Source organism: Spermophilus citellus, assembly GCF_964194105.1.
Source record: "Spermophilus citellus genome assembly, chromosome: X".
NCBI classification, from domain to species: domain Eukaryota; kingdom Metazoa; phylum Chordata; class Mammalia; order Rodentia; family Sciuridae; genus Spermophilus; species Spermophilus citellus.
In genome coordinates, this window is record NC_138190.1 from 9,953,584 (window position 1) to 9,970,924 (window position 17,341).

A 17,341-nucleotide genomic window follows, 5' to 3' on the forward strand; every position below is an offset into this window, starting at 1 on the left:
TAAACTCCAGTAGCATAGCTTCAAGCCTGTCAACTCACAAAATTTAAATTGAAGTTATTGATAATTTTAATGTTATGCAAAAGGAAAGCTTAAATCATAGCCAAGGTAAAAATGTAATTTTCTGAACCGCTATTCCATGTTTATCATGCTGTTCTTATTTCCAATTTTTTTCCCATCGACACTTATGCACATTTAATGCAGTATTCCACTTTTAGTATCTTAAAAATGTGCTTAGACTCTCACATTAGAAATGAAGCTTAAAAAATTAGTATAAGTAAGAAATGGCATGATGGGACAAGATTGTAATTACCAAACAGCTGTGTGTGATAACAGTTTATTCTTGTAGATTCCATAAGTTCCCCCACAGTTATGTAAACTGCAGAGCCTGGGAAAAAGGCAGAGAAGTTTAGAGTTAGGAAGGAAATCTGGGTCCAGGTCACACCCATAATGAGGAGGGCTATTTCCTTCTCTTCCTGATTTCTCCTTTGAGAAAGTTTTTCAGACTGAGGTTTTTTTCAGAACCATAGGAAATGACTCTTCATACTGTTGTGCAGTTACCCCTAAATCACATGGCAGTTTGATTTACTGTCTATAGATCTTAGCAGTTGAGATGTGTTCAGATGTTGATAAGTTTATTAGTGAGCATCAGGGTAATTTAATCTTCCTGAATCTTAATGGAACATTTGAAATTCATAAGGGACAGTCACACCATAAATGCCTACAGGAATTGAGAATATTAAGTATCATGCCATGTAAAGATAAATGTTAACAGATCATAGCTCAAACTGGTTTCAAAAGACTGGGGTTAGCATGGACAATGAATCAGCTGATGAGAATGAAAAGAATTTTAATGAAATGACTGTTTTTTCTTCAGCTGCTTTCAAAATTGTGAAGAGTTGGCTTGGCCCAGAAGCAGTGAGTTTGTTGAAGTTTACAAGTAAAAATGAAGTCCAGGACTATGTCAGTGTAGAATACCTGCCTCCCCACATGGGTGGAACTGTAAGTATAGCCCTTGAAATTTATTGATGAAATAACACTGAATTAAAGCACAGCTAAGCTGTACTCTTTCCTCAAGGAAAAAGGAAAAGCAATACTGTGACATACAAAGAAAGATAACAGATACCCCAAAGTAGAAAGTGATGGTACAGACATGTTTCAATAAGTTTTAAAGTTGTTAATTTTTAAATGGGTAATTAATTTACATGATTCTTACCTGAACAGTATTCAGTATTCAGGAAAGTATTCAGAAACAAGTCTTTAAAATCTTACATTCTTCTACTTTAAAATTAGTCTCCTCGTACTCTTATCCCAACCACGCTGTTCTCTTCCACAGCTGAAATTGGATGTGTATTGCATATATAAGCAAGTATCCCGTTTAAACAGGTAGTATATTTATCCACTATTGCACATCTTGTCTTTTTTCTTTACAACATGTCTTAGAGATTATTCCAAACCAATATGTGGCAAGCTTTCTTCCTCTTGTTTATGTATTCATAGTACTCCAATATCTAAGGTAAACCACAAATTCTTGAATTTCCTTTTAATGTGCCTTTAGTTTCCTTCCAATTTTGTGTTGTTCAATAGTCTTTTTAATTTAAGAGATATTATTAAGCATATACAGTCAAGTTTCTTTTTTGTTTCATTTTTGTGGTGCTGGGGAGCAAATGAGTGCTCATGCATGTTAGCCAAGCATTATAGCACTAAGCTACACTCCAGCCCTCAAGATTTTTTTGAACCAATTTTTACTACTTACAAATAAAGATCATGAGTAAATGGTTGCATATTAAATGTTTACTACTACATAACAGTGAAACTTACTGTGATAGTGCCTTTTTAGAAACCATAAAAACCTATGAACTTGGTATTCAGATTTTTATTTCAGTTATTTGATTTTTACAATCTACTTGTATGTACTGCATGCCTAGCAAAACTGTATTCAGTTAGAATCAAGGAGTGGAAAATTAAAAGCTTGGGAATGTCCTGGGGTCCTAGGTTTTTCTCTTTGATTAGAAAAGACTTAAGTCTGTTGCCCGAGTATTGTGCACTTAGTACTAAAACTAAGTGTAAGTATCTGAAAATCATAGTAGTGATATTGTCATTTTTAATAATTGGCCAATAAAATTGTTGTATCTTAAAATCTGTGGCATTTAGTAAAATTTATTTTCATTTTTACATGTAGAAAAAGACATTATATTTCTACCTTTTTGTTGCTAGTGGTTTATTTCTTGAGGACTACATTCAAATGGTAGTAGGACTATTATTTCTTGGCATAATCAATCCTCTTTTGGAGGACCATTAGTTACTTTCTAATTTTTTGCCATTATTAATATTGATACAGTGAATATTCTTATAAGTAACTCTTGGTACATGGGTACAGCAAATATTTATATAAGATAAAGTCATAGAAGTGAAATTATTAGGCCAATGGGCACATTGGCTTTTAATTTTGGTAGCTGTTGCCAAATTCCCTCTAAAGACATTGTACCTATTTACCAATGAAGTGTGAAAGTTGTGCCACATGCTTGCCAACACCTCACAGTCTCATATCTGTAACATTTGCCAGTCTCTTGTGAAAAATATTTTTCTGTGATTTTAATTTGCACCTCTTTTTTTAGAAGTTATATCGAGCACTTTTGTTGTTTCAAAGGCAGTTTTTCTTCTTTGATTATGAATTTTATTCAGATGGGTGGTTAGTCTTTTTTCTGTTGATTTCTTTATATTAGCAAAAACCATTTTGTTTCTTATGTATATAGTATATTTTTCCAGTTGTGACCTTTTTAAGAAAAAATATTTTTTTGAAGGGGTGGTTGGTTGGTTTGTTGGTTGATTGGGTTTTGTTTGGTTTGGTTTGGTTTTAGTTTTTGTTATTGTTGTGGGGGTGGTTTTGTGGTGTGAGGGTTTAAACTCAAGGCCTCATGGATGCTAAGCAAGTGCTCTACCACTGAGCTACATCCCCAGCTCATTATCAATATTTTTGTGCCTTCTAAGTTTTGTACTGTGTAGAAAGGTCTTTCCTACTTAAGTTTTATATTTGCTTGGTTTTTTGTTTTTAAAATTTTTTGTTTTGTTCCAGTGCTTTTCTGGTTTAAACAAATACCCAAGCACGTGCGCGCGCGCGCACACACACACACACACACACACACACATTTAAAGCTTTTATCCATCTGCAGTTCCTTTTGGTGTGAAGAGTAAATTAAAGATCTAAGTTGATTCTTCTAGATACATAGATTGTGATTGTCCCATGCTACTAACTGTGCTTTCCCTTTCTGGTTTGAAATGCTTGTAGTATTTTAAATTTCATTGCCTAATTGAATCTGTTTTCCTGGATGAAGTAATGAATTTTAAATCAACTATAAGAGAATTATTTTTCTGTCCACCTCTGAGCAGACTGATTTCTTTTCTCTTAGGATCCTTTCAAGTACAGCTATCCACCACTGGTAGATGATGACTTCCAGACACCATTGTGTGAAAATGGGCCCATTGCCAGTGAGGATGAAACTTCAAGTAAAGAAGATATAGAAAGTGATGGTAAAGAAACCTTGGAAACAATTTCTAATGAAGAGCAAACTGCTCTTCTAAAAAAGGTAATTTTATGAATAAAAGAAATGGAATCAAAAGCTGTGGTTTAGCCCCAATTCTACCATAGGCTGGCTATAGGATTTGGGTAGTTCACTTAACTTGTTGCCCTTACACATCATTGTGTATAACAAAAAAAAAAAAAAAAAAGAGGAAGGACGGCATGAGTTGATGAGTAGTGCCACTTCATTGTATGAAAGGCAAAGGCTGAGTCCATGCTTTGTATAAAAATCTTCAAAGTGCATCTGGAAAGAAATGTTTTACCTAATTTTTATTTTTCTAAGATAAGTGATTGATTTAAAGCTTTACCTTGATCTACTTCCTCAACTTTCAAAAAGCACTTAGTTATCACTCTTTCTAGAAGTTTTTAGGGGCTTGATAAAAAGATAAATATAATGTTATAATTTAGTACAAATTTAAAGACTCTTAAGGGAAGGACCATGTTATATTTTCAACAGTGACATGTTTATAGTGAGCAATCAAATATATGTTCATGGTCATGTTTAAATTTGTTAAAATATACCACTTAGACCTAATAAATGTATATTAAAGATTATAATTTAGATTGAATCAAAATAATGTTTACTCTTTGGCCTAGTGACCTGTCCAAATATCGGTGTGAAACTAAAATGTATGTATTCTTTCTCTCTCTTGGGATGTGTGTGTGTGTGTGTGTGTGTGTGTGTGTGTGTGTGTGTGTCTTTTAGACTAACCCAGCTGAATCTACTCCCAAAGCAGAAGAAAGTGAAAAAGTTGATTCAAAGTTGAAAACTTTCAAGAAACCACTGAGTGTATTTAAAGGTCCCTTATTACACATCAGGTAATCATTGAAGATTTTATTAACTACATTGTTATAACATATCTTGAGGAGGCAGCAAAATTAAAATACACAATTAAGGGTTATCTGGAAATATAAAATTAAGGGTTATCTGAAGACTCACCTTGGTTTCCAGACATAGTAGATATTTATAGCTACCTTCTTATTTATTCCATTGAATATGTGTACATGGCCCTCATCATACATCAGATAATAAAGGTGAATATTCATATATTAATAAATCTGACATGTATTTTTCTCATATTATCTATGCTTACATAATTAGGGAGATGTCAGAAATGCCACCAATAGAGGCATTTGTTGATTTGCCTTGTAAAGCCAAAAAATGGGTTTTTGACTATAACCCAATTTTAGCACATCTCCATTTTTGTTGCTAGGTTATTTGATCAAAAAATATTAGGATTGGGGTCTGGGGATATAGCTCAGTGACCCTCATCCATGATAATCTAATATAGCATTTCCTGTCCCTCTACTTGAAACCTTCCTGTGTAACTGGTTTTAGGTATATCTCAACCAGACAGAGACATACTTTTAAAAAATCTGATCTGAGATTCTCTAATTGACTAAATGAGTCTTTTAACACATATTTTGATTACTGTTGTAGTTGGATTTATTTCCACTGTCCATGTATATATGTGAGAAAGATACACACATTTTATTTCCCATGGTTTTTCTTTGCCCTTCTCCCATTTTTAAGTTTGTTCTTTTTTGTTCCCATTGTTCCCTCTACTTATTTGTAAGTTATACATTCTGTGTTTTCATGAGAGGCCTGTCAAAAGCACAGATCCTAACCTGTGTCGAGGTTTGACAAGTGGAGCAGGCTAGGAAAGAAACCAGGCTGAAGCAGGACAGCTTCCAAGGCTGCACTTGGACTCTGCCACCGTTACCTGTGCCCGCAGCAGAATCACAGAGCACAAGGACCTAGCCTATGTCCATCTCTCCAAAGTTGCTTATGGTTTTTAAGCTGGTTACTGAGAGTGACTCAGAGGTGCATAACCTTGCTGTCTTTTCGATGACTTAAGATTGGTCCCTAAAAGGAACCCATCAACCATGCTGTCTTACCAACTTGTCCAAAAGTATGCAGAGCCCTTCTGGGAGAGGTCTTCCTTAATAAAATGTGTTCTATAGATTACAAAATATTCCTCATGTGTAGACATTCCTTATATAAAATGACCCACGTGAATCAAATGTATGAAAGATGATATGTCATGAGCTTTGTAATGTTTTTAACAACCAATAAAAAAAAATTTAAAAAAATAAAGATGTATCTGTTTAAAGATGTATCTCAAAATCAAAATATGTATCTAAAGACTCACCTTAGTTTTTTTAATTAAAATAAAAACACCATCCAATATGTCCCTCATTGTTTTGAGGCACCAGATATGATTTGACTAATGTGAGTTAAGTGCACAAAGTTTACATGAATTGTTTAAGTTTTAGTGGATCGTAGGCATTACATTGGCCACTAAGTAAAATTTGAATTTTGAGGCTCACTGAGTTTACTGTTTGATAAGTTCTTCATTTAGTTCCCAGTCCAAATTTATTTCTCTGTTATTTCTCTCCTCTGTTACCTAGAAAAGCCATTGTACTGAAAGAAGTTTCGGTTATTGAAATATATTCCTAATAATCTTTTTAAAGTTATGTTCTTCTCTGTTGGTATAAAACAAAATGCCCAAGCCCTATCTATCTGCAATTAGGGAGAGTTGAAACAACAATATCTTCTTTGCTTTGATTATAATCCATATCCTTTTAAGGACTTTAAATAAATGCACCTTAAGATTGTGTTGACTATAGAATTAATTCACAGTCTTTCTTATTCTCTCTTATTTTGCTTTTGATTTTAGGGAAAACAATAGGGTTTCTTAAGTAGCATGCATTAGATCAGTAAGATTAAAATGTGAAATTGAATTAGGTTATTGTTTTCTAGTCTTCTTTTTCAGTGAAATCTCTTTACACAAATAAGCATAAAATATTAACCAAATATATTTTTCAAGCTAAGATTATATTGTCATTTATTCTGAGTAATGCAAATGCCCTATGTTTTTGTCACCACCTAGCCCAGCAGAAGAACTCTATTTTGGAAGTACAGAATCTGGAGAGAAGAAAACTTTAATAGTGCTGACAAATGTAACTAAAAATATAGTGGCATTTAAGGTAAATAGCTTAAGCATATAATAAATCATGAGTGAAAGTGTGAATTGGGAAGTGATTTGAGACATAATGATAATTGAAAGATTGATAGTTGAACAATGAATAATCTTATGCAAAGATTGAACTTGAGCAGTGTTTTTCTTTATGATACTTTTAGGCATGTTATATAACATACTAGTTCTAACTAAGCAGCACAGCTTGTCTACCATTTTCCTTGGGATCTCTCAGTCTTTAATGCCCCCTCATAATGTCCAAATTATCCCCAGAGTTTAATGGTTATTGTAAATAAAAGCCCAAGAAAATCACACTTCATTATATGAATAATTTAATTCATAACAACAGTGGAAGAGGAAACTATAAAGTTCCAAGTGCACATTTCCCTCAACTGCAGTATATTCTAGAGTATAATTTATATTGAATACTTACCCAATACTGAACATTAAATGTAACAAGACTGAGTCTGCAACCACCAATATCATAGATGTTTCTTTCTTAAATGTCCTCTTTGATTAAGATATAACTGTTTGAGCGTGGTGGTGTACGCCTGTAATCCTAGCAGCTCAGGAGGCTGAGGCAGGAGGATCACTAGCAAGGCCCTAAGTAACTCAGTGAGATCCTGTCTCTAAATAAAATACATAATAGGGCTGAGGATGTGGCTCAGTGGTTGAGAACCCCTGAGTTCAATCCTCAGTACAAAAAAAAAAAAAAAGATACAACTGTTAGGATGTTGTAGATGTGCTTTGATTGTCAACTGTGTTTAATTTCTGACTATCATCATACTGGGATCTACTGTGCATTCTGTTGTATGAATTTGCATCACTAAGTGTAGGCTATTTGCAAACAGGATACATATTTAGTAAATGGATTAAATTTTTTATTTAAGAGGAAGGTAAGTGAAGTATTTTTTTAGATAGATCAAGATGCTTTAGCCTATTGATGAGGAAAGATAAAACTTATGCATAACCACCAAGGTTGCTCTGTAGACTCTTTGTTCAATGATTATTAACTGCTGATGTTTTTTTAATCACAATTTTTCATATCTCTGGTTGTACACAAAGTAGAGTCATGCCATTCATGTATTCATACATGTACTTAGGGTAATGATATCCATTAAAAGTCATTCCGCCCGAAAAGCATACAGGTTATCATACAGGTTGTTGTGTGACTCCTGTGTTTCCAAACAGGTGAGAACAACTGCTCCAGAAAAATACAGAGTCAAGCCAAGCAATAGCAGCTGTGATCCTGGTGCATCAGTGGATATAGTTGTTTCTCCCCATGGAGGTAGGTTGTCACAGTGGCCAGCAGGTGTGGTAGGAAGCTGAGACATGGGGCTGTTTATTGAGTCTACAGAGATATAGGGCTAGAATGTAGAAATTAGCAGAGTATCAGCAAGCCCCCTCAGCCTTACTTTAGCATCTGGTTTTGCATGTGTGAAATGAGATGGTCAAAGGGTCTCCAAAGCCCTTTCCAGCATTAAAATGTAATTATTTTTTAATGAGTGAGATTTTTTTAAAACTGACACCAATTGAAATTGAGTTTCAAAAACATAAAATTCTTCATTTGGGGGACTTTTTACATGTTTAAGGTAGTTCCCTTTTCTTGTTCCTTAATGTTATTTTCTAGAATAATGCAGTAAGCTACACTTCCAGCCTCTTGTGAAGGTTCCTGTTCACATGCTGATTGCCCTTTTGGAATGCAGGTTTAACAGTCTCTGCCCAAGACCGGTTTCTGATAATGGCTGCAGAAATGGAGCAGCCATCTGGCACAGGGCCAGCAGAATTGACTCAATTCTGGAAAGAAGTTCCCAGAAACAAAGTGATGGAGCATAGGTAAGCTTTTTCTCATAGGCTATCAGATGTGTGGAAGAATCAGAAAGAGAAATGTACCTCCATGGGGGAGGCACCGTCCCTTCCTTCTTAACTCTGGGTATGAAGGACCTGGAACTGCTCAAGGAGGTCCTGATAACAGAAATTCTGTGGAGATTACACATGCACATTTCTGACCCATAAACCATGTTTCCTAAAAAGCTCATCTTGCCTGTGAGAATGTGTGTTGCATCATTGGAAAGAATGAACTTAAATAGTCACCAGTAAAGCAATACTGAGATATACTTAAGTATTACCACACTAAAGAGCTCTCTGCAGCCATTCAAAGAAGCATAGCAAATCTGTTTGTTCTGACATGGAAATATATGTGTGATATGTTATCAGAAAAGAAACTAATCACAAAAAGATATGTATAACACTATCCTATATAAAGGGGCTTAGTATAGGTAGAGTGTAGGTATATACATATACATGTATGTATATGTCAGGTTATTGTTACCGCTGTTGACCGGTGACGAGTTCTTGCTTCCCCAATGTTGAAGAATAACACCAAAGAAGCACGCCGAGGCAAGGTCAGAGTAGAAATTAGAAGTTTATTAAAGGACAGCAGAAAAGACTTCTCCCGGAGGAAGAAGGGGACCCAAGAGGTGGAATCCGTGGAAGTGCGGTTGTCTCTCCTTCTTATAGTTTTGGTGATGGAATGTAGGTTGGAAGGCCGGAGGGGTGGGACACTTCTTTGTGATGGGCTATCTTTAAGTTTGCTGGGGGCTGTTCATTAACACTTCTTTGAGGTGGACTTTGGCCTAGGGCCTTTTCGGGACTTCATTAACATTCCATGAATTGTCCTGTTTTCCCTGAGTCATTCCCAGCATGGCCTCCATTTTAGATTTCACTCGGTATTAGACCCGATTTACCTAACTACACTGGCTACCTAATTTTAAATCTGGCTTCATTATAACAAAAGTCTTGAAATGATATACAGAAAAGAAAGAAAAGACTGAGTTGTAGTTTAGTTTTGCTTTGTTTCTTTTTTAATTGGAATTATGATTTATTGGAGTGTTCCCAGTTTTGCCCTCTAGGGGACACTTATCAATGTCTAGAGACATTTTTAGTTGTCACATCTTAGGGATGGGATGAGTGGGCATGTAGTGGGGGAAGCCAGGGATACCACCTAACCTCCTGTAGTATACAGGACAACCTCAATTCCTCCAAATCAAGTGGAACCAAATGTCAGGAGTGCTGAGGTAAGAAACCCTCAGGACACTCAGAGTAGCACCTGAAGGAAATTAGAGTGAGCCACATTGGTAACTGGACAAAGACCTTTGTAGGCTCAGGGAAGAGCGAATAAAAAAGAATTATGCTTGGCCTGCTTGTGTTCCTACAGCAAGGAGGTCAATGTCACTTGACTCTAGTAAGTGGAGAGTGCGGGCAATGAAAATATAGGGTACAATGAGATGGTAGGATACCAAATCACTGCTAGTGATCTGAGTTTAAGAGGAGAAATACTTACTTGGTATTGAGCAGAGCCATGAGGTAATCTAGTTACTTTTCTTAAAGGATCCTTCTGGGACTGTAGGAAATAGTGGCCATGCAGTGGCGGCCATGCTTCAGAGGTTACTCTGGAGTAGTGCTTGCCGTGGGCCAGCACAGTTCTGGATGCTTTATTTTCATTCATTCATGGAGTTCTGAAGACTACCCTAGGAAGACGGGAAGGATTTTTCCCACTTTAGAGATGAGGAGCTAATAAACCTATTGGTCACATCTGAGTAGATTTTTCACAGAAGGAGTTGAAAGAATACAAGTGTGTCTAGAACAGAGTAAAAGCAAGAGGTAAGAAAGAAAGTGGGAGAAGCAGGAAGGAGCTCAGTCCCCTACCACAGAAACAGAGGTAGAGCTGACCTGCCTTTGACAAGATCATGCTGTCAGTTAATAGAGTCTAAGAGGATAAGAGTGTGCCTAGGGAGATAGGTGTTATTTTAGTTGGCCCAACAAGAGAGGTGAAAGATTAAGCCTATTCTAAAGGAGTGTTTTATGGTCAAATGGAGGTGGACAATCAGCAGAGTTAGAAGGGAAATCAGGCGAACTCTGCCAAGTCATCAAAGCCCAGTGAAGAGAATGTGTCACCAAGTAGGAAATGACCAGTGGTATCCAGTAGTGCCTTGTGGGTCAAGAAGGATGAGGTACAGCATGACCAGTGCCAGTTGGTGGTGACATTACAGAGGTCACTGATAACCTTACACAGAATAATTTCAGTTGGCAGGAGCCGCATAGATGAGAGGAAGTGAAGAAATGGAGGCTGCTGGAAAATCTGCACTGGAGCTGTCTTTGGTTAGGAAAAGAGTACAGTGGCACTTGGAAAGAGGACTGTGGCCTTGATAAAGGGTCCTTTTTAATAAAAGAGATTTGAACACTGCTTAAAAACCAGGTTCTGAGACCATTAAAAGAGGAGAAACCAGATGTATAAGATATATCATTAGCAACACAATTCCTGAGAATGCTAAAAGGAGCAGGAGCAGAGGGATGATTAGCCTCAGTCCCAGGGAGAAGAGGAGAAAGGAATGCAGAGGGAGACCCAGTTTCCAGTTGTTCCAGTTGTTTTTGCATGGATTAATTACACATTTAAATTTCGAATTATATTTCAGGAAGACCTACTTTTTTGTGTCAAGAGTTTTTTTTTTGGGGGGGGGTTGATTAAATGTGTAGATGTGGGAAAAATTTGAAAGGTTGAGAAACACTGGTATAAAAGGTATTAAAGATTAATTTGAAGTTCTTATGAAACAGCCCCTCAAAATGAGGGGGTGGTTTTGGCTTTGTTATATATGATTTGCCTTATTTTCTTTGCTTTTGGTTTTACCTGTTCCTTATGGCTTGCTTTCCTATAACTGTCAAGAGGAGATCACTGTTTTCTCCCAGAAAGTGGGAGGGCAGTTTGGTGGTGTGGTACTGAGGCCCAAGTAAAGCACTATCTCCTATCTAGAAAGGTTGACTGCCTTCAAATAGTAATATATCTGGATGAATTCTACTGAATACCATAAAAAGTTATTTTAAAAAGCTTTCCATTGAATCCCATGGAATATTGAACAGTATCCATAATCTTTTGTGTTCTTTATACATAAATGCATTAAGATGCTCAAAGAAGGCTGGGGGTATAGCTCAGAGGTAAAGCACTTGCCCAGCCTGTGGCAGGCTGTAGGTTTGTAGCACCAAAAAAAAAAAAAACAGAGACTGGAAGATAAATAGATAAATACACACTGAGCCATTACCTTAAGTGACCCTGGGGAAAGGAATGATGTCTCTGTCTGTTACATAGACTCCTGTGTTTAACTTTTTCATTTTATATTTTAATTGGTGAGAAAATTTACTAAAGCTTTTAAGACATTGTTTTCTTTGTATTTTCATAGGTTAAGATGCCATACTGTTGAGAGCAATAAACCAAACACTCTTACATTAAAAGACAATGCTCTTAACATGTCAGATAAAACCAGCGAAGATATATATCTACAAGTAAGTATACTTTCTTCCTAACTAAAACGAGTTGTTAATGTTAATCAGCATTAGAAATGCACTTTTCTCCACTGACAGAAGGGAAAATCTTTGACATAAACGCGACAAAAGTGCTCTCTTCTTTGAGAAGAGAAGCCAAATTAGAAATGGTAAGAGGTGAGTTACTTTTGGAAATCTAGCCTTTAAAAAGCTCTGGCCATTTTAATTTGGAATAGAGATCTTGCGCTTTGCTTACTATCAAAGAATTCCATCTTGCAGAAAAAGGTACCAAGTAGCACATATAAATTTGAAAGAGACAGAAAGGTACTAGGGGTGTAGCTCAGTGGTAGAGCACTTGCCTATCACCAAATTTGAACCAAAGCCTTGGATTTGAACCAGCACTGCAAAAAAGAAAAAAAAACAGACAGACAGAAGTGCTCTATTTCTAAGTAGCTCAAAGGTTTCTGTGCCTCCAGGAAGTGATTGCTGTGCTCCTGCCTCAACTAGAAAATTGTACCTTTTGAAATAAGAGTAATCAGACACACATCTGTCTACCAAAGAAGTCGAAAGCCTCCTTGGATTTCTAGCTCTCTGCCTTTCTGAATAGATGGGCCCCATCCTGTTCAATGTTTAGATTTCTAATACTCCTATTTGTCATTCTTATGATTAATGATTGTTTTTATTGATATAAATCTTTTTCCTCTTCAGCTCAATCGTTTACTAGAAAGCAATAGGAAGCTTGAAGACCAAGTTCAGCGCTGTATCTGGTTCCAACAGCTGTTACTTGCCTTAACAATGCTCTTGCTAGCTTTTGCTGTCTCTTTCTTTTATTCATTGTACAGTTAAAGTGGTGGTGCCTGATCAAAAACATGGCTTTTTCATCTGTTATTTGGAAAAAGTAACAGACCCCAAACTACTCGACCAAGCTACTAAAAGTATTGCACATCTCTGCTACCTAAAAGGAAATATACAGCACTTAAAGGGGTACAGCACTTACCTGTCTTGAAAACAAATTGTTCGAATAAAGAAATGCTGGAGAAATTATTAGTGAGTATAGCTAGTTAGGAACGTAAGTAAAGGTATATGCATTGTGTAAATTAATAGCTTAAATGTAATTTATTTTTTTCCTTTTGATTCAAATACTTTCGAAGCTTAAGTTTTATCATGTAAATACATTAGCTAAACTTAAAAGTATAAGTAACATGCTTTGTTGCAGCCAAAAAATGTAATCTGCTTTTTTATGACAAAATTATTATAGCTGAGCCGACTTACTAGCTTTTCTATACTCTGTATATAAAAGAATATGTATATTGAAAAAGAAAACATACTTAACAAAGTAATTTATGTAATCATGACTTTGTAATTTTGAGAAGCACTTCCAGATGATATTCTTTTGGAATGTAAACTTATTCAATGCCAAACCACCTTTGCCTTTGTTTCTCAGTGTTCCTTAACAGCCTGCCTTTTATTAATCCTGGACTTTTTAATGAACAATTTCATTTCAGTAGAATTTGGAAAACTAAGTGTGGTTGGCTCTTTGAATTCTGATAGTAATGCCCAGAAGGCAAGTCTCTCCAATCAGTCCCCTTTCCAGTCATCTCAATGCAACTTCGTGTTGTTCATTATGGCTGGACATTAAACTTTTCACCTAATTTATTATGAAAGCCTGATCCTCTGTTCTTCCATCTTCACCCTCATTCCAGAGCAAAGGAGTCTCTGTGGACCACAAATTGCACTGTCTTCACCCTCGCTTCTAAATGAAAGACATTAGATAACACTTTTTGAAAAGTTAGGTTTTCAAGATGCTAAGCATTCTGATGAATTTGTAGTTCAAAATATTCCTTGTTAAAATCAGCCAGTTTAAAAAAAATTACAAAAGACTGGAGTATCTATAAGGGTGAACAGAAAAAAAATGTAGAAGTGTAAGTATCAGCTCTCTTAGAGAGTAAAAAGTATAACTCATGATGGACTGTAAAACCTTCAGACCAGGACTAATTGACTGACTTGTTATTCTGCCATGGGTAAATACCCACCCAATGTGGTTCCTAAATTCCTGAAGAGATACACCTTGCAGAAGCAGAAGCTAATGAAATTAGTTTTCTTTCTCATTAATATACCAGTTTTAGTACCTTTTGGTTCACATGTGTACTTTATATGAAAGAAAAATAGACTGCTTATAAAATAAATTTGAATTTTGATTGAGCTATGTTTGGAGATTTATTTTATGAAATGTAGTATTGTTGGTTTTCATCTTGAAGAAGTTGAAAAACTGAGATTTGGAGAATGATAAATAGATTTCCTTCAAAATTGGCATAGGAAATAAAACCTTAAAAGGACACTGGTGTGATACTTTGTCTTAATTTGAGCTTTTCTGTTTCAGTTTGCCACCTCCAGATGTGAAAGGGACTGCAGTCCACCCTAAGTACTGTGCACAGTTCTCCCTGTGTATGTGCACAATGGCTTCCCCTTACATGGTATATTTGGGCCTTAATATAATTTCCAAAATTATTTGTGTATGCTTTTCTGTTCCTTGGCAGATTAAATGAAACAATTAGCCAAGTTTGGAAATGTATTGTCGTAACGGTGTCCCTTTAATGTTTCATATGAAAATTATGTTGACTCACTAAAATATCCTTGCTTGATATGTAGTCAGTTGAAATTACTATATCTTGTTAATGTTTGTGTGTCTATTAAATATGACTAAGCAGAATTACTGAAAATTGACTATAAAAGCAAAGAATCTAAACTTTTTTACTTGTCTTGATTAATCATATAGTTTACATTTGAGTTTTTGTCTTCCTTTGGATTTAATCACAGTCACATGATTATTTTTGGAACTCAAATCAATAATTTTGTTTTTAATCATGTCATTACATGTTCATGACCAAATTACCAAGGACTTTCATTTAGATTTAAATTTTTTTTCACTTGGGAATGGAAATTAATAAATTTTCCATGAAAACATTAATGAGATATCATTAGCTTGATCTGCAAGTAGCCTAAAAATGCAATTGCTGGTAATCCTAGCCTCAAATTTAATAATACCATAACTGTTTTTATATCTTGCCACTAATTTTGACTGGATTTAATAGCACTTTATTGTATAATTACAAAAAAATATATTCCTAGAATTGTTGCCAGTGTAATTTCTCTAATGTTCAGGTGCTTTTCATATATTTTCAGTATTTTTATTACTATATTGGTATTTTCTTTGTATAAATTGATCAAAAGAACATGTTTTCTATTTTAATATGTTTTAGAAAAATAATTACATTTATGAAATAAATATCATCAGGAAATAAAAAAAAAACCTCTGGTCTCTAATTGATAAAGCATCTTAAAGAAAATCAATGTTCAAACTCACTCTGACCTTTTAAAGATCATAGTAATTCCTTTTGGATCTGCTTTGCATTTTTATAAGGACAACATTTCAGGCCTACAAAGATACAGTCCCGTACAGGTAAGCCTATCCTTTAGTGTGTTTTGTTTTTCCTCATCCCTGTGTCTAGTTTGGCTGCTCTTCAAAGCAGTGCTTAGCAGTGGACCCTCTGTCATGACTTGGTTCTTATTATTGAACTCAGTGAATCCAGATTGTCCCATTGTTCCCCAGTTCTAGTATCCACACACCTTCCTGCCTGATGAGAGTAAGCAGGAAGCAGGCTAAGGAGGCATCCTGCTGGCTGCCAGGCACGTGGATGATGGGCAGTGTGGCATTGATTGCTCCCAAAATCAGGATTGTTGGGGAGGGGCACAGGGAAGCCCAAACTGCTGGTGGAAAGGGTTGTTGATGTTGGTCCCTAGCCACTGGAAGGCACAACCATCCAAATAGGAAGTACCTCTCCATAAAAATAGAATGCATTAGAACTGGTACCTTTTCTGAAAGAGGTGGAGATTTTTTAAAGTGGGGGGCGGATAAAAAGTTCATCATTCCATCTTATAAAATAAAATTACAAAGAGCATTAACCTACCAAGAAATACCATACCAACTTGAGACAGTGAGAGACTGATCTTTTTAAAGGACAATTTTCTAGGAAACAGGAACTCCTGTGGAAATCTTCAGCCTGGAAAGAATTAAGTGTAGGAATCTTCAACTCCCTCTTCTACATTTTCACTCCCAACTCAAGGTTTCCTGGTCTCAGAACATCATGGGCTCTCAGAACCATAGGGCTTTCTCTCTCTCCCTGGCCCAAAGGGACAGACTGGAAATGTTCTCATTTGTCCTGAGACTGGCAATTAGGAGTGAGAGCAGTGAGGTAGACTGCCTAAGTTCAAGTTCCCTCTCTTGTTACCTCCTCCCTGAGTGTCTTAGGAAAGTCAACCTGCTTCAGACTGTTTCTTCTCTCTACCCAATGCAATAATTATAGGACTAATTGACAGGATACATGTGAGGATGAGGAAATAATGTAGAGCATCCACTGAGACTGGCCCACTGAGACTGACTGTGCTTAGCTGGTGTATTGTCTCCACCACTTTATATTCCAGCTTCCTAAAATTTTTCACATTTGATCTTGAATGACCTACCTGATTCACAGCCAAACTGTCCTGCCTTGCCTTTTTGGCACCTCAATGAAATCATCACATCTGATCTTTCATGTCTGGATTTTCATTTGTCGTCCTATTGAATAAATGTCCAGTCTCATACCTTCCCCTGCCACACTCCTGTCCCCTGCCATAAGAAGTAAAACTCATCTTTTGCACGTGTTAAAATATTTGAAGAGAATAGGCTTAACTGGCAAGAGTATAGGGGGATATCTCCCTGGCCCTTAAGATGTATGTTCATTTGATTGATTTGAAGTCTCTAGAGGAAAAATTTGAGTGATCCTTGAAATTCTTTTAACAGTTTTTTTTTTTTTTTTTTTTTTTAATGGTCCTTTGTCCTTAGCAGTCTGGGAATACATTATAAGATCTGTTTTTTAACAAAGGACAAGAGGGTGCAAGAAGGTGCAAGGACTACAAGAGTAGTCGATTTCAGAGCCAAGAGTTGAACTAGTTTCCCAAGAGCAATGCTCATCTGCTGTAACCACCTGGAGCTGTCAAATTTGAGTAACTGGTTAAAATGTTGAATGGGTGAATTTGACAGAGCTTCACCTTCACTAAACAGTATGAGAAGAAAAGTGAATGAAAATAAAATATTTAGAGAAACAAGCAACAGAATAGCCTCTCAGGACTTTTGGCTGGAAATGTAAGTTTCCTGGTATTCTAAGCTATAGATAGACCTTATTTGGAGAAAGGTTTTCAATGCATGGTCTAATGTTTACTCTGATGGAGTGTTTTGATGTGCAGTATCAACCCTTAAAGGGGTTGATTTATCACTCCATTGAAGGGCATCTTGTACAGTGTATTGTCATTAGTTGTCTCAAAAGCATAGTCTAGTGACCTGAAAAAGTTGTGTGTTTAATAAAATCAGAACATATATTAGTTTTCTATTGCCATATAACAAAATTCCACAAACTTAGTAGCTTAAGAC

At 36.0% G+C, this 17,341-nt stretch overlaps 1 protein-coding gene across 1 annotated transcript in view; it reads left to right on the plus strand.

The window, feature by feature from the left end:
• MOSPD2 (motile sperm domain containing 2) overlaps window positions 1-15,151 on the plus strand; it is a 45,132-nt gene extending 29,981 nt beyond the window's left edge. The window contains exons 8-15 of the mRNA XM_081276806.1: window positions 875-999; window positions 3,408-3,584; window positions 4,284-4,396; window positions 6,472-6,568; window positions 7,750-7,846; window positions 8,265-8,394; window positions 11,793-11,895; window positions 12,583-15,151. Coding sequence (XP_081132932.1) covers window positions 875-999; window positions 3,408-3,584; window positions 4,284-4,396; window positions 6,472-6,568; window positions 7,750-7,846; window positions 8,265-8,394; window positions 11,793-11,895; window positions 12,583-12,720 — 980 coding nt within the window. The 3' untranslated portion in view covers window positions 12,721-15,151. The remainder of the gene's footprint in view (window positions 1-874; window positions 1,000-3,407; window positions 3,585-4,283; window positions 4,397-6,471; window positions 6,569-7,749; window positions 7,847-8,264; window positions 8,395-11,792; window positions 11,896-12,582) is intronic.
• Window positions 15,152-17,341: the final 2,190 nt, after the last annotated feature.